The following is a 19416-nucleotide window of genomic DNA, read 5'->3' on the forward strand; positions in this document are numbered from 1 at the left end:
CGTGCACGCGTACGTGCGCACACTGCGGCTTAAGATACTGCAGACATAATCGCTCTAATAAAGGCAGTGTCTTAAACAGCAATATGTAAACATTTTGGCCAGGAACCAAACCAAACACTGCCTGGCCCCGGCCCGTCCGTTTAATCAGACTAAGCCAAGCCTTCCCCCGGCGCCCCCACGCCAGGCACCGATGGCCTTTCCAGGCTGCCCACTCCTGGCACAAGGCAGAGCATCGCCTCGCACACACGGGAGGCTACTTCCAGTGCACCGTTTATAGAACAACCGACCTTTATTTTAGAGATAGCTTAAGTAAAGTAACATGCAAAGAAACATGTGAGTAAGAGTTTCATCTGCCTCAGGCTCCTGCAAATCCTTTTCTTTTCTCTCTCATAGCACAATGTGTTGAACGCCCGTTATTCATCCCCGTAAAACACGGCATGTACATCCACGCCGTCTGTCCTTTGGCTGGAGCCGCGTTTGCAGATTTCCCGTGGGAAAGGAGGTGCTTCACTTCTGAAGAATAAAACCAGAGCATTGCATGGGCCACGGGGATGCCGGAGGGGACCAGACGCTTGCACCGAAGGGCTTCACAGGACCTGGCTGGGAGGCGAGCAGCAAAATCACCTGCAACTTGCCACAATGCAAGTGTGCTTTGTGCCCGCGGCAGCACATCTCCACGACAATCCCGGCGCACCACAACTCCTCTCGCACAACGTCTTTCCTCCCGCCTTATGGCGGAGCTTCTCTCTTCTGTCTTCACACACCCTCCATATTATGTGCCTGGCCAGACTCCTAGGGTGAGCCTTGAATTTGAAGTAAGTACAAAACCTGCTTGAACTGCAGACAAAAGCTGTATTAAGTCATCTAGGATCAGGGTTCTGATATTTGCTGAGAGTATTTTATAAATCGTAGGTGCTCTGTACCCCATGCATATTCGAGCAACTCAAGGTGAAATATGGTCTTCAGCTTAAGAGCAATGGAGACCTCAGTCTTCAAAAACTGCGAGGAACACAATTTAATATCAACCTTCTTATATGAAACAGGATTATCTTTAAAAAGGGCTGTTACGTATTTACTAGTTTACCATGAAAAAAGGCTTTTTTAGGGGGTGAGGCCGTGTGAAGATACCGTACTCTTTTATAAAACCGACTCCAGTCATTTGCCCTGTCTTTGGAAATGTGTATATATTTCAGGAGAGGTTCCGAATGTCTTCCTCATTCAAAAAAAGGCATGGAGAGACACCGAGCGATGCCACCGGCACCACTCAGGGCTGGTGGCCCAGCAGCAGCGGCAGGACCAGGGCGACGGCGACGGCAGGGCCAAGGCGGGGGGCTGCGCTCCCGGGGTCACTGCTGGGGACCGCGGCGCCGTCTTTGCTTTGCTGATTCAGAAGCTGCTTGTTTGCAGAGGCATCATCCATATCCAGGTCGTACACCAGCTCTGAAAGCAGAAGGAGAGAGGTGGTTCATAAGAAGTGATGTGTGCCGACATCCCGACACGCGGCATGTCCAGCCCCCACCAAGCACTAGGGCCCCCGGGGCAGCCCGTGCTGGCAGTCGGGGACAGCTGGGTCCGTGCATGGTTGAGGGCATCCCAGCAGGGGTGGATGGGCGAGAAGAGCTTAGCAAACATCTTGTCAGTCCCGCATCCCGCCCCAGTCCCAGAGCAAAGAAAGACCAAAAAAATCACAACTGTAAGGTGCCCCAGTAAGAAAACAAAAGAGAGAAGGGGATCTGGCTTGCTGGAGACCTACTCCCAAAGAACATCAGCTGAGCTTTGGAGTGGGCGTTTAGCAATGCAAACTGTGTCCGCTCGCCAGACACCGCGAGGCTGTGTGCAGGAGTGAGGAAATCCAGGCGAGCGCAAAGAAGTCCTCCCAAACCCCGAGGCACCACAGGGCCTTGCTCACCAAATACCTCCGGGTTGGAGGACCTGAGGAGCGCTCGGCGTTTCTGCATTTCCGTAGTCTTACGTAAGTATGTGCAAAACATGCTCCTTACAGCATTTTCAACATATCCATCCCATCCCCTGTCCACCTCATCAAAGCGCTGGAGAGCGAGGAATGTGAAGGGATCACGCACCCCGGGCGTGCTGGTGTTGCAACATGGGGACTTTGAGATGAAGCACATGGGAGCTGCAACCCAAGACAATGCCTAGGATAAAAGTTTTGATAGTCCCGGCAGAGGAGCATGATATTAATGGAGAAAAGCTTGTGACAATCCATCACTGGCTGCAAGGGACGTGCTGAGCAGTAAGTCACAGTTACCCTCGTCTCCCTGAGACAGGGAGGAATAAAAAAGTCCAAACAGACAACGTGGAAAGGCAAGAAAGCAGCAATTCTCAGGGCCAAGAACAAAAAGCCTAAGGTGTTTTACGATGCCATCAGCCAGATCTACCCGGAGCATTTGTACCCGCTGAGCATTTGGACCGAGAAGGTGCACCAGTGCTTGACTTCAGGCAGCGGGTTCCTCGCTCCCCATCTCGTGCTGCTGCCATCTCCTTCTGGGGCCCAGGTTTCTTGTCTGGATGGGAGTCAGTTAAGCCTGGCCTTTGGAAGTGGAGGAAGCCAGTGGTTTCCATCAGAAGAGACCCTGGCTCAAGCCTTTCACAAGTCCTCGTGGATCACCAGCATACTGATGGGTTTGGATCATCCCACCCCACCCCTGAGAAAGAATCCAAGAGGCTGAATAAACACTCCAGCTAAAAAAACGCCGCATCAATCTGACGAGCACCACTGCCAAAGCAAACAGGCAGTATTTCTTAATCAAAAATACCCAAACACTACAAAACAAAAGCATAACCATGTTAGTGCGACAAGTGAGTCAGCCCAGGCCATCAAAGAGGGTCAGAAATGGCTGAAAGGGAGCAGATATCCTCCCGCACAAACAGCGCAGTGCAACCAAAACCCGCCTGGTAAACTCTGACTTCTCCAGGAGATAGCCACAAATGCTGGGATTCCTCTTCTCCACAGCTTTCCTGCTTTTCCTCTTAATAGTGCAGACATGCTGCTGTCCTCCGGAGCTGCAGACCCCTGGGCAGAGCAGGAAAAGGTGCCACCCTGAAAGGGATGCGCCCGGAGGCCACCTCTGCCCATCTTGTGCTGCCTTCCAAGCACAGGAACAAAAAGTCCCTCTGGCACAAGGGATGCTCGGCCTCTGGGGCAGTTTGGGAGCAGCCTGGCTGCACCGCCTTATTTTCCCAAGCTTATTTTCTGCAGAATAAGGGAAGGGATTTTATGTTAAGAAAATCACAGCAGGTTATTTTGCAGTTGGTTGTTTTACACAAGACTCCTCAGCTGGTACAATGTCCCATCAGGGCAATGATCATAGAATGTGTTGGGTTGGAAGGGACCTCTAAAGGCCATCTAGTCCAACCCCCCTGCAGTCAGCAGGGACATCTTCAACTAGATCAGGTTGCTCAGAGCCTCATCCAGCCTGGCCTTGAATGTCTCCAGGGATGGGGCCTCCACCACCTCTCTGGGCAACTTGGGCCAGGGGATCACCACCCTCATTGGAAAGAACTTCTTCCTAATGTCTCATCTAAACCCACCCTGCTCTAGTTTAAAACCATTGCCCCTCGTCCTATCGCTACATGCCCTTGCCAACAGCCCCTCCCCATCCTTCCTGTAGGCCCCCTTCAGGGACTGGAAGGGGCTCTAAGGTCTCCCCGGAGCCTTCTCTTCTCCAGGCTGAACCCCCCCAGCTCTCTCAGCCTGTCCTCACAGCAGAGGGGCTCCAGCCCTCGGATCATCTCCGTGGCCTCCTCTGGCCCCGCTCCAACAGGTCCATGTCCTTCTTGTGTTGAGGGCTCCAGAGCTGGACACAGTACTCCAGGTGACCTGCCCTGGTGCGTTTTGGAAGGTGTTTCCACACACTCCAAAGACTCCTAAACCCTATGCCCCACGGGGTCACTGTACTATCAGGCACCCACGTGCTCCCAGGCCAGAGATCTGCAGCTGGTGGGCAGAGCTTTTGGGGTAGAATATTCTCTTATGGGACATCCAGTAAAACTAAGAAAAACCATGGGAATTGAGTAACTACTCTTGCCTTCAGTTTAGAAGAGAAATTTGAAACAAAAGAGTGTTTCAGCAAGGTTCTTAACAGCACGAAGGGTTTTTTATGTTCCCATTTAAAATCTCACTGTAATTTATGAAACGTGAGTTCCCGCACGGTGCGCAATGCCGCAGCTGAATCGTGTTGGATACATTCAGCCAAAGTGTATCAAAATGATCATTTCAGACATATTCTTTTACACGAGAAATCTTCAAATTCTGGGATTTCACCTGAACTGGAGTAAGGGCAATTTTTAAATCACGGCATTTCATCCAAATGGGAATGGCGATTCTCTCATTCATCCTCTTTGACCAAATTTAAGAGAAGAGAACAGAAACTCTCTTGTCTTCAGGGATCGGAGAGCTATTTTCCTAACCTTGTTCAGCTGCTTCAGAAGTTTAGTGCTTGGGTGTGCTGTTTGTTTTTGCTGTTCCTTCCATTGTTTCCTTCTCTGCGCTTATTCGTGCCCAATTGTAATTTTAGGCCTGATGGATTTAGCCATGCATCTTTTATTCTGTATTAATAATGGGCCCGTAACTCTTGCAAATCCCTTTCACTTAACTTCTCCTGACCTTTGGTACATAGGAGGGAAGGAAAATAAAAACTATTAGCTTCTAACAGACCTGAGGCAGCTGTCAGCCAGGTCCGGGCAATAACAACGTTAAAAATATGTAATAATCATCATCATATTTCAAATCCAGGAACCCAAATTAGCAAGTGTTCCTAACCAGGTACTTCCTGAGGGTGCTCCGTTATGGTTTCCAGCCTTTGTTAGGATCCCCGGTGAGTCCAGGCCACTGCCGCATCCCCGCACCTCCTCCTCCCCGAGCCGCCGGGAGAGACGGAGCCCCGGCACCAGGGATGGAGCTGCAGGATGGGTGGTGGGGTGGCAGAGACTAACCTCCCACATATGCCGTTTCGGGCACTTCCACCCAAAACTCTGCCTTTATGCTGCAAAATAACCCAAGAGAAGCTGCTCCTCTGCCGGCCTGCCTGCCCCCAGCCATCTTCTGCAGTAAACATCTCCCCTGCCCCAGCTCTGATCACACACTTAATTTGCCACAGTTTCTACTACAAAGCTTTGGCTTTTTTTTTTTCCCCCCACTTTGGCCTGCAAAGGCTTTTTTGGGGGGGGGAGAGGGGGGTGGGGGGGTGTGTGTGCGCAAACTGGGAAAATCTGTTTCTGTTTATAATCAGTTAGAATCCAGAGGGTATTACCAAAAATCTGCGCTAATCACGGGTTCAATCTTCACTCATTTTGGCCCCTCTTGTCCTCTGGGCTGCGGATTAGATAATCCCCTTAAAATAATAGTCAATCATTAGCTCTGCCTTTTTTTTTTTTTTTTTCCCTGCGTGCAAGCCGAGTGTGCCGTGCCGTTTCCCAGAGCCCTTACGCAGCTGGCGAAAGGTCTCCAGCCCAACACAAGCCGGTGCCTCCGGAAGCATCTTTTGTAAGAAAAGCCCCTCTAACACAAAGCTGCTGCGCTGTGCCCTCCCAGGACGGCAAAAGCAGCCGTGGTCTCGCAGCGTGGGTGACAAAACCTGCCGCCAGCCCTACAGCACGCGCGTTCCCCACCCGCGAAATGAAGCCGGCGGTATTTTTCCGTGGATTGGGAGGAGAATTAGGCGTACAGACTCTGTGCGGGATTATCAGGCAGGAAGGGTTAAAAAGCTCTCCTTGCTGAACCACGCTAGCTTTGGAGCCGGCTACAAAAGGCAGGCGAAGCAGGAGGAGATTGGGTTTGAGTTGGTATAAGTCGTCCCACGGCAGCTGGCGCAGAAGAAGCCAGGAGGATGAGTACTGGCACGCAGGCAGCGCTACGGCAGGCAGTCCTGTGCCAAATCCACCCCTGCCTCCCGAAACACCCCTTTTCACCCCTAAAAGGACACCACAGCCTTAAGCAAAGCGCTGCTAGCAAATGCCACTCTGGCAAATGACCTCCAAGAGGACGGTGCCCGGCTCCTGCGGGCCGGCTCGGCTGCTGTCACAGCTCGGAGCCAGGGAATGTCGTCTCGCAGGCAGGCATCCGTGCTGCCCGCCTGCCAAGCCTGCCCCAGCAGATGGCTCCAGCGATGGACCTAATATAGTAACAGAGTCGTAACGGATGGCCACGCATGACAACCGCCCGGCGGTGTCACTTGATAGCTCCGCTGGCGGCAGTGGCAACGGGTGCGACGGGGATCCCCGCCCCAGGCAAAACCAACGCAGCGTGTTCAGGGAAGGAGGCTGCCGAGTGGGCCAAAGCACTCGTGGGGACGTGGTGATGGCCCTCATTTGCAAATGATGGAAGGAGCTTGGTGGTGTGAAGGGACTAGGGAATGGATCATGACCATGTGTTTCCAATAAAGCGCAAAACACATCGAGGAGAAATGTCCGAGACAAGCAGGGCAGCTTGGCAAGCTCCTGCAGCTCTCCTGGTCAGTTGTGAACATCTGCCTGTGCACATCCTTCAGGATTTGTCTAGGAAAGCGCATGCTACCATCACCAATGAGAATTACAGCCTCTGGGGTGGATTGCTTTGTTTAATTTTTTTAAGCAGCAAGCCTCATCAGCGTGAGGAACAAATTGCCAGACCCCAAAGCAAGACTAGATTTCTTAAAGGGCAAGATGTTTGAGTCAAGCCCAAGCTGTTGACTCATTACAAGGTGAAGCATAAGAGCCTGTGATCCCACAGGCCAGACTGCCTGACCCTGGCTGCCAACTCTCTCCTTCTCTACACCTCCGACCACTTCACTCTCACAGGTGTTTGCACCTGAAAGCTAGATTTCATTTCATTTTTGTCGATTTTAATCCCAAACTCTTCCTGTTGGAACACCAAAAGCTCTGCTCGCCTCAGTCTCCAGTCACCTGCCTTTCTCACGCAAACAGCTCATACTACAAACACATCTCTGCTCCACAAAGACAACGTCTGAGCCTGTCCATGGAGTTACACGGCACACACGGCTATGACAGCGTGGAGACAGCTGGGATCCCCAACCCTCTGCTTCTCCAAAGCACCTTAAACTCTTCCAAATGCCTAGCCAAGCACGGTTTCATCTCACCAGGGATGTTTTGCCCTCTGGCTTATTACCACTAAAATCCTGGAGCACCAACAGGTTTGCCAGTTGTCTTCTTGCACAACGAGCTGCAACAGCCCAGCCATAGGTGCGGCCGCGCCGGCGCGTAATTAAAGTGCTGAGCCGGGACTGGCCATGATGCTTGTGTTGGCACGGCTGCAAGATCACCAAGATGGATGCGCAGCATGTGCATGGTCTTGTGCCTCTGCTTTTCCACCTCCTCCGCAGCAATTTAGGGGGTGCGGCTCTTGGCAATACAGATTTGGAAAAAAAAAAAGAAGAAAAAATCCAGCTCAACACCGTCCCGCTGCCGTCGGCAATGCGGCCGAGGGAGCCTGGCACGGCTCAGCAGCGAGCGGTAAAACCAACTTCCTGGGCAGAAACCCAAGGGAATCAGGTTTGGGATTGCTGATTTGCAAACCCAGACTTTTCCCCCACTTGCTCTTCGACACATCCCGGCTGCCGGCGTGCCGCTGATGGCCTGCAGCCTGCATTCGTGAGCGACCCAAAGACCGCAGGCACCTCCACAAAACCAGCACCAATTTGGGGGAAATTCACCCGGGACTGAAGCAACCCGGAGGGTGGCCGCCAGGTTGATTTGGTCATCCAGCACAGAGATATGAAGAAGCTTCAGCTCAGCCCCATACCAGGGGTGCAATCAGGTGCTGCTCAGGGTACACGGGGCAATTGGCCATGAGGTCTGCAAGGCAGCCAGTACACACACCCTGTCTCCCCAACCTCCAGCATTACCACAAAAGTCTCATCCACAGATGTCCTCAAGCTTTCAATGGGGCAAAGGGACAAAACACCCCCAAAAACCCAACACATGCACCATAACCTCAATTCAAGCGACTGCTCCTCCACCCCGCCTTGCCCAGAGGCTGGTGGCGAGGAAAGGCTATCATTTATGACCTGGGCCTATGTTTACTTTGAAAACATACTCATTAAATTCTTCTTTGCTCCTTGGTGTGCTCTAGATTTGCCCCGAAGAGAATCTGGCGTCTGCGATTGCATTAATCATTTTCCCTTTGGCAGCAAGTGAAAGAGTTTCTGAACTGTACGCGCAGAGCGGAGCCACAAAAACGTGTTTAGCAAAACACGCTCATGTAATCTATTAAAAATTAACAAATCTCATTAGCATTATTAATTGGAAGTGCCAGAGTCCTTGTACTTTGTTGATGAAGCAGCATGCCCTGGTCTGATATCCAGCTGTACCATCCAGAAAAAGAGCTGCTATCTAAAGGAACTTAGGACAGAAGGACTGAAAAATAGGGAGCTAAACATGGACAGGCAAAAGCATCTACAAAGGCAGGAGTCAAGAAAGAAAAAGAGCAAAAGCTGGAAACAGAAGAGTATGAATAGAAATGAAGTGATGTATGAGGCAGCAATACAGGACTGGGTCAAGCAATGCCCCTGCAGATCCCCCACGTATCTTAGCCCACCCAGACGTGGAGGCACCCTCTCCCACTTCGGAGACCTTCAAAGTCTAAACCCACAAAGCGATCCCTGCGTAAGACACAGGTTGACAGAGTCCTCTGGGAGGCAGTCCTGAAGGGCAAAGGAGTCCAGGAAGGCTGGACATTCTTCAAGAAGGAAATCCTGAAGGTGCAGGAGCTGGCCATCCCCACGTGCCAAAAGATGAGCTGGCGGGGAAGAAGACTGGCCTGACTGAACAGAGAACTTTGGCTGGAACTCAGGGGAAAAAAGAGAGTTTACGACATTTGGAAGAAGGCGCAGGCCATTCAGGAGGACTACAAGGACGTTGTGAGGTTACGCAGGGAGCAAATTAGAAGGGCCAAAGCTCAACTAGAACTTAATCTGGCTACAGCTATAAAAGACAATAAAAAATGCTTCTATAAATACATTAGCGACAAAAGGAGGGCTAAGGAGAATCTCCATCCTCTATTGGATGCAGGGGGAAACATAGTGACCAGGCATGAGGAAAAGGCTGGGGTACTTAATGCTTTCTTTGCTTCAGTCTTTAATAGTAAGACCAGCTGTTCTCCAGGTACCCAGCCCCCTGAGCTGGAAGACAGGGATGGGGAACAAACCGAAGCCCCCGTAATCCAAGGGGAAATGGTGAGGGACCTGCTACACCACTTAGACACACACAAGTCTATGGGGCCAGATGGGATCTACCCGAGGGTACCGAGGGAGCTGTTGGGAGTGCTCATCAAGCCACTTGCCATCATTTCATGGACTCACAGAATTTCAGAGCTGGAAGGGACCTCTAGAGATCATCTAGTCCAACTCCCCTGCTAAAGCAGGATTGCCCAGAGCACATCACTCAGGGCTGCATCCAGGTGGGTCCTGAAAGTCTCCAGAGAAGGGACTCCACAACCTCCCTGGGCAGCCTGTTCCAGTGCTCTGTCACCCTCACCATAAAGAAGTTTTTCCTCATATTTGATCAGAACTTCCTATGTTCCAGCTTGTGCCCATTACTCCTCGTCCTGTTACTGAGAACCACTGAAAAGAGTCTGGCTCCATCCTCCTTAAACCCACCCTTTAGATACTTGTAAATGTTACTAAGGTCTCCCCTCAGCCTTCTGTTCTCCAGGCTAAAGAGTCCCAGCTGTCTCAGCCTTTCCTCATAAGGGAGATGCTCCAATCCCTCGATCATCTTTGTTGCCCTACGCTGGACTCTCTCCAGTAGTTCCCTGTCTCTCTTGGACTGGGGAGCCCAGAACTGGACACAGTATTCCAGTTGTGGCCTCACCAAGGCAGAGTAGAGGGGGAGAATGACCTCCCTTGACCTGCTGCCCACACTCTTCCCTATGCAGCCCAGAATTCCGTTGGCCTTCTTGGCCACAAGGGCACATTGCTTGTTCATGGATAATTTACTGTCTACCCAGACCCCCAGATCCTTTTCTTCAGAGCTGCTTTCCAGTAGGTCCACCCCTAACCTATCCTGGTGCCTGACATTCTTCCTCCCTTTTGTCAGCAGTCCTGGCTAACCAGGGAGGTCCCAGTCAACTGGAGGCTAGCAAACGTGATGCCCATCTACAAGAAGGGCTGGAAGGAGGACCCAGGGAACTACAGGCCTGTCAGTCTGACCTCGGTGCCTGGGAAGGTTACGGAGCAGATCCTCTCAAGGGCCATCATGTGGCATCTACAGGACAAGCAGGTGATCAGGCCCAGTCAGCATGGGTTCATGAAAGGCAGGTCCTGCTTGACTAACCTGATCTCCTTCTATGACAAGGTGACCCGCTTAGTTGATGAGGGAACGGCTGTGGTTGTTGTCTACCTAGACTTTGGTAAAGCCTTTGACACCATTTCCCACTGCATTCTCCCAGAGAAACCGATCACTGCTTGGACGGGCATACCCTTCGCTGGCTGAAAAACTGGCGGGATGGCCAAGCCCGAAAAGTTGTGGTCAATGGAGTTAACTCCAGTTGGTGGCTGGTCACAAGTGCTGTGTTCAGGTCGGTACTGGGGGAATGTTTTGTTTAATATCTTTATCAATGACCTGGATGAAGTGATTGAGTGCACCCTCAGCAAGTCTGCAGACAACAAGTTGGGTGGGAGTGTCGATCTGCTAGAGGGTAGGAAGGCTCTGAAGAGGGATCTGGACAGGCTGGATTGATTGCCTGGGGCAAGTGGTAAGAGCTTTCAGGAAAAGGACCTGGGGGTGTTGGTTGACAGCCATCTGAATATGAGCCAGCAGTGTGCCCAGGTGGCCAAGAAGGCCAACAACATCCTGGCCTGTGTCAGGAACAGTGTGGCCAGCAGGGCTGGGGCAGTGATGGTCCCCCTGTACTAGGCACTGGTGAGGCCTCACCTCGAATACTGTGTTCAATTTTGGGCCCCTCATGACAAGAGAGACACTGAGGGGCTGGAGCGTGTCCAGAGAAGGGCAACGGAGCTGGTGAGGGGTCTGGAGCACAAGTCTTGTGAGGAGCGGCTGAGGGAGCTGGGGGTGTTCAGCCTGGAGAAAAGGGGGCTGAGGGGAGACCTTCTCACTCTCTGCAACTCCCTGAAAGGAGGGGGAAGCCAGGGGGGGTCGGGCTCTTCTCCCAAGGAACCGGCCATGGGACAAGAGGAAATGGCCTCAAGTTGCACCAGGGGAGGTTTAGGATGGGTATTAGGAAACATTTCTTCACTGAAAGGGTTGTCAAGCGCTGGAACAGGCTGCCCAGGGAAGTGGTTGAGTCACCATCCCTGGAGGGATTTAAAAGACGTGTAGATGTGGTGCTGAGGGACATGGTTAAGTCCAACTTAACAGTTGGACCTGATGATCTTAAAGGTCTTTTCCAACCCAAACAAAATCATTCTATGATTCTGATCACTCTGCTATCACATGAGGCACCTCAGGGCAGCCTTGATTTTGGGAGCTAATGTTCACAGTGGCGGCAGAGCAAAATGAAATGCTTCATATTTCCTCTAATGACTGAAAACAACAAAATCATATCAAACTGAAATTTTCTCCCTCATCTTTCCTCCTCCAAAAGCCTTTGTATATGACCAGGACAGGCAGCTCTTGCTTGCTACCTGCTGGCCTTCAACTCTCCAAGCTCAGGACACTTAAGGACATTCATATACTAGCAAGACCCAACAAGATGCAGTCCTAAGGGGAACAACAATGGTCCCCGCCTTCCAGATGCCAGCTCCTAAAAGCAGCCCTCGAGGCAGAAGGATGTTTCTCAATGCATGATCAGAAAACCCATGGTGGTGTTACGGCACCCAGGAACATCTGACATCTTCCTTTGTGACTCACAGCATGTGGAAACCAGACTTGAATGGGACCCAGGCCACTGCATTCATGCTCCAAATAGGCAACCAGAAATGTGCCTCTTCAATCAGAAGGGTCCAGGACTTTGCGCAATGTCCACACTGGGTCAAAAGTCCCTGCACATCCATCATTGCCTTACGCTTGTAAGGAAAAGAAAAATCAAAGGCGGTTGATGTTTCGCTCCTTGAGCACGCACGTAAAGGACGCACCTGAGCAGCACTCCCAGCCCGGGGATCAAAACTGACAGAGGCTCCAGCAGGATACAACTCATGGCGCCAAGGAAAATAATCTGGAATGAGATTTCGGGCCATAACCCTAGATTTCAGGTTGGGCATGAATATACCAGCTCAGCGCACAAGTAGAGCCTGCAGGTAGGCTCAGGCATGGCACTACGCAGGCATCTGCTCAGCCTGCCTCTGCTCCTGGAGAAACTCCCCAAGGTTTTCTCCACTTGCATTGTCCAGCATTACCGGCATGGATGGAGAGCCAGCTCCCCCTGCCCGTGCCGGGGAAGCCAGCCGGCCCCAGATCATTTGCACGGAGCACGGGTTGAGGTGAGAGCACTGCCAAGGGAAGGGAGCTGAGAGGCTACAGCACCACCCGGCTTTTTTAATTGCGTTAAGCTGCTAAAATAAATAAATAAATAAATAAATAAATTAAACTGGCTCTGCATTAAAACAACATTACAGTGACTTCAGCCTATAAAAACGGGGTAATGCGGGAGGCCCTGGGAAACATCACCATACCCGACTTTCCCACTTTATATAGAAAAAGAAAGGTTGGGTTCATAGGCTGGAATTTTTTAACAGCTTCAGGTCATGTTCCCTGCACTGGAAGGAGCCCCGGGAACAGCCACTGAAGTCTGAAACCAGGACCTGGCTTTGCACTGCCTTCTGCATGACTGCAGAGAAAGACTCAAATTAAACCCAGCTGCTTACCTGGTGCACGTAACATCTGACATAAAAATGGGGCTGATTCCTGCTCCCTGCCTCCCTCCTGGACCGAGAGCAAACCCTGGTCCCAAAGCACCAGTGTAACGATGGCGCTGAAAGCTAGAGCTGGGTGGCGGTGGCAGCTCTGATGGGAAACCCAGTGCTGCCCCAGCTGAGCACAGGACACCGCGGTGTCGGTGCTCAGGGTATGGCAGATCCATCTCATCTCACTTGCTTTTTCCTGGGGGCCAAGGGGCTCCCCATCATGATTGAGGACCTGCAGCTGGGACCTCGCCAAACCAGCGCTCCTGACTGGGACCATGGTGGAGCTCAAGAAGACCACCATGGCTGTCCCTACCAGAGGAGGAGGGAGCAAGGGAGGGAGGGGATCGGCCCACCACCTCCCTAGGTCAGCTTGCACGTGCAGCCATGGAGGGTATCGGGGACAGGGACGAGCAGCTCACATGGGAGCATCCAAATTGCTCTGGGGACACATACATTGGCACAGTGAGCAGGTATCGACCGAACAGTGAAACAAGGAGATGACAACACAAGAGGACCCCGAGGTCCACGTCTAGGAATGCCTCCCGCTCCATTCTATCTGCAGCACTCACGGCTCAGTCTCAGGAATGTCACAACTGCAGTGGAAAATCAAAATAAAAAGGCTACGTAATCCAGTTTGTAAATCCCTTGAAAAATACAAAATCCTCTCTAAAACGGATTACAGAGATTAGAGATAAAAGTTTCCTGGAAATCAAGAATTGCGTTTCAGCCTCCCTCCTCTCCCATCCTCCCAGAAAAGAGAAAAGAGACAGGCTCAAGCCCTGCTCCACCCCACCGCACTCCTCCCTGGCCATCACCCTGGCCTCGGGGAGCAGCAGCAGCTCTCTCCTGCCCCTGAAAACAGCACAGCTCTTTCTACCTGATTTTGCCCTAAACGCTATTTTGCGGCATTATCACAGAATGATAGAATGTGTTGGGTTGGAAGGGACCTCTAAAGGCCATCTAGTCCAACCCCCCTGCAGTCAGCAGGGACATCTTCAACTAGATCAGGTTGCTCAGAGCCTCACCCAGCCTGGCCTTGAATGTCTCCAGGGATGGGGCCTCCACCACCTCTCTGGGCAACCTGGGCCAGGGGATCACCACCCTCAGTGGAAAGAACTTCTTCCTAATGTCTCATCTGAACCCACCCTGCTCTAGTTTAAAACCATTGCCCCTCGTCCTATCGCTACATGCCCTTGCCAACAGCCCCTCCCCATCCTTCCTGTAGGCCCCCTTCAGGGACTGGACGGGGCTCGAAGGTCTCCCTGGAGCCTTCTCTTCTCCAGGCTGAACCCCCCCAACTCTCTCAGCCTGTCCTCATAGCAGAGGGGCTCCAGCCCTCAGATCATCCCTGGCCCCGCTCCAATGGGTCCATGTCCTTCTTGTGCTGAGGGCTCCAGAGCTGGACACAGTACTCCAGGTGGGGTCTCACCAGAGCGGAGCAGAGGGGCAGAATCCCCCCTCTGGATCTGCTGGCCACACTTCTTTTGATGCAGGCCAGGATGTGATTGGCCTTCTGGGCATCATCTGCTGCATTTACCTGAGCCCATGGGCAACATTTACTGGTGCTGGGAAATTCCCCTGCATCAGGGAGAGGAGGAGATGCCTGCCAGCATCCTGCAGGCTTTTTGGTCCATCCCTTTCCCAAACGAGCTCCTTGGGACCATGCAATGCGCTGCCATGGTTTTGGGAGCTGCACCCAGCCCTGCGGGTGCCCCTTAGAAGAACATCACATGGCTATCACGATTGAATTGAGTCTGATGTCTCAAATATTTGTGCTAATTTTAGATACCCCTCACGTTGTTCAGATGGACACATACTTTTTTGAGAGCTCCCTGATTCTATAACATCCTTTTAAATCAGGGTGGTCTACCTAAAAATTCTAAAAATGAAGATGTTTCACTTAGTTGCACCCACGGTGACAGCGTTATCAATGGGAGAAAGGTCAAACACTCATGCGCTGATGATATCAAAATATTCAGCGGCCATGCCATTATTATTCTGATAGATTAAAATCAGCGCTCTGTTTGATATCTTGACTCAAGTATCCACAGTCAATGGAGGCAGAACAATTTTCTGCTGGCAATTTTTATTTCGTGAGAGTTTTGGTGCTTCCATTCTTATTTGGAACAAAAAAAAAAAAAAAAAGGAGAAAAAAAAAAAAAGGAGAAAAAAAAAAAAAAAAGATGGCAATATTAGCATTCCCTGCAGAGCACGCATTCACGTTCCTGACCTGTTATTGCTCAAGGACTTCTGCAGCTGCAGATGCCTGTTTGGAGCTACAGTGAGGTCACTTTGAACGATGCTCATAGAATAAGGATCAAAACACTTTCAGCTCGATCAAAAGGACATTTTATGAACACTGCAGCCCGAGTTAAGTGCTGATGGGAATACTTAACGTTCGCCCTTCTATTAGCTCAGCTCGGTTCTAATAAAATTAACACCCTTTTAAATAATGCGCTCGATTTTTATTTGTTTCGTGGGTTTGCACTTATGGCTTTGAAAACATATCCTCCAAACCTTTGCATCGCTCTGGAAACGTCTGGCTGTGTTAGGATCTGGAAATCCACTGCTTCTCCAGAGGAATAAGGGGGGTTGCTGCTTTGTATCATCGCTCCACCTGCTCTAACCTGAATTTATCCACCAAAGGCTGTTTTTTTCCCCCCACAAAAGAGCCTAACACAGTCAGACCTCCCCCCCCCCCCCTCCGCCCCCCAGTAGGAATTACTACTTGTAAATAAACAACTAACAACTGAACTACAAGCACCAGCGGCTTTCAATGCTCGTTTGAAAAGAGACAACAGAAAAAACAAAGCAGGGAAAAATCCGGTCCCTTTTCTGCATTTCACTTGCGCATTAGAGGCAAAATGAACTTACCAGTCCAGGCCAGGGGACGTCTTATGGGCGCAATACCGCCGGTGAACTGTTCTTTAGAGATATTCATCTCAAAAGCCAGAACAGAAAGAGCATTTTCCCCTCTTTTATTTATTTATCTTTTTTTTTTTTTTTTTGTGCCAACTCACCTTAGCTGAAAAGCACATTGAGATTGTAATTATGGGAAGGCCTCATCTAGTAGATTTGTAAACTCAGCTATCGGCTTGAATTACGGGAATTAGCAAGGCTAATTTAATGTCACTGTTCAAAATAGCTCAGATTTGGAATTTCTTAATGGCCTTAGGAGAAGGAGCCTTTATGTATACTGCAATCTAGGCTTCATTCTTAGACTAAATTCCTTCTCATAGATTTTGTGAATGCCCTGTTTTGTAGCCAACACAAACTCTGTCCAGTAAAATAATGTAAGGACTCAGAATGAAAAGAGATTAGCTGTTCCCTGCTCCTGTTATTTTAAAGCAGAAATAACTTTGGCTTCGACTGATTCATAGACAAAGCTTGAAATGCAAAGCATGCTCAACTCCAGATTCAGCATGAAAAGGACCTTAAAATATTCCCGAGTGCAAGTAATGGACTTATTAGAGGGATGAAAAGAGGCACTTTTCACAGAATCCCAAGCTCTTTAGTCCTGTCATATCAATAATCTTGCTAAAGAATTTCATTCTATTTACATTTCTTTCCCTTCCAAATATTCTGCCTGACTCCTCTGAAATGCAACATTTACGCTTTTAAAGCGTTAATTTCTTTCTGTTAATGCCCGGCGGCAAACGGCGTAAAATGTCTGCAGATCACCCGAAGCGCAAGCGGGCGCGATGGCATCAGGGTGGCGCGGGACAGTCAACGGTTCTGTACGACGTGCAGTTTTACACCCGGCAATCGATAATTGAGGAGGTAGTTTTAAAGGCTTGGTTAAAAGCGTCTTCTTTAAATAATGACAGCTGATTGTGCCGGAGCTCAACGTACCTGCAATCTGTTCTCCTCTCCTTTATGTTTAACACCCACAAAAACAACGCTGAGAGTGAGAAAAAAAGGCTTTATAGATATCAGGAAGGAAATCTGCCTGGCTGCCCTTAAGCTACCAAAATATACCCATTTTTTTTTACCCAGTTTGCTTAGTCTTTACAGGATGGATTAATCTAAACCCAGCATTAAGCAACTAGTGGCTATTTTGCCTCTTTGTTTGAAGAAATGGCTGAAAACCAAAGGTATTCCAGGAACAAATTACACAAGCCTGTGTAGAAACACCAGGAAAGCAGATGGAGATGTCCCTGATTGCTCCTTTTTAAGAGAGGGGACATTTTTTTCTCCACTCAGCTCCATGTCCCCATGACAATTTGCACCAGTTGGGAGCGTCGTAACATGGAGGGGACAGAAGATGCGTAGGGCTACACCTGCCCACGGACCTCCCCGAGATGGCAAAGACCAAAAGACCCCAGAAGACCTCAAAACACCAAGACATGATGAGCATCCAGCCCAGGACGATGATGCACGGCGCGTGGTACCCGTCAGTGATGGTTTTCACAGACCCAACCGTGCGGTTTTGGTCTGGAAAGGCAAAGCACAGCGACTGCACGCTGCCTGTCACCCAAGGGTCTCAAAACCCGCTGCAGGCATTAATTACACCCTGTGCTTTGCAGAGATTAATTAAGCACTGGAGCCTCACAGTCCCCGAGAGCTGAAGCACAAGCCTCCATTCACTAATGGCTAAAACTGAGCCGAGGTTGCAACGAGGCTTCACGAGCACTGATGGGCAAGCGGGGCCAAGCACCCCGAGTGCCCCGATTCGCTCTGCAGCGGTGGCCGCCTCCTCCTGGGATGCTTTTAATACCTCTGGACGCGTCCCCCTTGCGAAGGTAGCCATTCGAGACTTTGCTCTGAAGACACTCTTTATGGCAAGGCAGGGAAGCCAGAGAGACACCAAGGAGGGCAAGGAGCCGTCCCTTCCCACTGCCATCCTTCAGTGCATCCGCTCGGCTTTTATTTTTAAGGACCCCCAGCAGGTCTCCGACATTAGCAGCCATTTTTCCTAGCGATGAACTTGACAGCCCTGATGAGACATCCTGCATCCGTGCGCCAAGAAGCAACAGAAGCTCCTCAGATTGTTTCTTCCTTGTGTGCCGCTGGCTGCCAGGCTGCTGTGTCACCCCTCCCCAGGTGGGACAGGCTGCAGAAGACCAGCCAGCTGCCGCCTTCTGCCCATTCCCAACCCCTGCGGCCACGGGAGGCATTCCCAGCAGCTCTGCCAGCGGAGCCACGGGAATGCACCCTGACCAGGGTCCTTCGAGATGCTCCAGGAACCGCCTTCGCTGCATCCTTCGCCGCGCATCTCACCTTGGGCTCTTCGGAGGCCTCTCCTGCAATGCTTTAGCAAAGCAGCGAAACCCTCTCTGCCCCCTGATCCCCTCCCGTTTTGTTGGGTTCGGGCTTGCTGGCTGCCTCCCCACTTTTCCATCTGTCTGGATGGCTCTGTGTCTTTTCAGAAGGTGGCCGAGCCGTTTGCCCAGGGCACAGGTGCCAAGCAATGATGGATGTAGACGAGCAGCCTGCCGACCCACAAACATCCACCGTCACCGTTTCTTTAGCAACAAATACCTGGCTGAAATAGGTGGCAAGTGCATTAAAAAAATATGATACCTGTGCAGCAGAGAGCTGGAAGGCAAAGGGGGACTGCCAGCCCCTGCAGCTAACAAAAAGTGCTGGCCGTGCTGCAGCTGCAGCCTGGGAAACCCATTAAGACCACATGGGGTGTCAAATTGTATGTAACATGAGTGCCGGGCCTGCAGGCACTGCGTGACAGCAGCCCCGCAATGGAGCTGGGCGGAAAGTGGGACCGAAGAGACCGGAGACGACAAGAGTTTCTCAGCACACGCCTGCCTGTGCGTCCCAAAAACTGGGAGGAGCGGGTGGACGGGCACAGCCCTGCACAGCCCCCCCTGAGGAAACGCAGAGACGTGACGGGTTTGCACGGCCCCGGAAAGCCTGAGCTTTGTTCAAAGTCAAGGTAGAGAAAAGATCCCCCTGTGCATCCCATCCTGCGGTGGGATGCAGAGGGGGATCCCTCGGAGCAGGGCTTGCTGTAGGGGCTGCATCTGTTTGCTTTGCTTTAGGGTTAGTGCAATCCCGCAGCCATCCAGTCCCCCGCTGTCGGCTTCAATGGGATGGAAGGGATTTAGGAACCTCCGGGCAATCCCACACAGTGGTCCCGGTTACCTCGTATCCTACATAACAGGAGCTGGTTAAGTATTTTTACAGACAGGTTTCTGCTCCTTAATGTATGTAACTGGTCAGGGTTAGTCTTACTGCTATTAGCAACCAAAATCACTCTTAAGCCAATTTCTTTCCAACCCAAGCACAGCAGATCTTTTTGTTCAACATGTAGAAATACCTCCTCGCTACGTCCGTATTTTTGGATTTTATCTCTTTTTGTTGGTACACAGAGCCATTTTTCTTTTTTTCCACATTTTCTAAGGAGTTCTGGTGGTGGGAAGTTGTTTGTAAATCACCCAACTATTTATTTTACTGGAAACATCTGCTTTAACACATTTGTCTTGAAAAAACATTTTTTTTTTTTTTTTTTAAAACAAAGGTATTAAGCTGCAATGTAAATTGGGCACATCTGTTCATGAGTCACTGCAATAGCGCTGCCTCCAATGCACCAGATCGCACAGATCTCCAGGGGCCTGATCCAGCAGAAATTGGAAACTTACAGCTC

General features: G+C 50.8%; 1 protein-coding gene across 1 annotated transcript in view; it reads right to left on the bottom strand.

Moving 5' to 3' along the window:
- Nucleotides 1-289: 289 nt before the first annotated feature.
- Nucleotides 290-19416, bottom strand: part of GPC3 (glypican 3) — a 172552-nt gene continuing 153425 nt past the window's right edge. The window contains exon 8 of the mRNA XM_054214410.1: nucleotides 290-1440. Coding sequence (XP_054070385.1) covers nucleotides 1265-1440 — 176 coding nt within the window. The 3' untranslated portion in view covers nucleotides 290-1264. The remainder of the gene's footprint in view (nucleotides 1441-19416) is intronic.

The sequence above is a fragment of the Rissa tridactyla genome, chromosome 9 (genome assembly GCF_028500815.1).
Source record: "Rissa tridactyla isolate bRisTri1 chromosome 9, bRisTri1.patW.cur.20221130, whole genome shotgun sequence".
Lineage (NCBI taxonomy): Eukaryota > Metazoa > Chordata > Aves > Charadriiformes > Laridae > Rissa > Rissa tridactyla.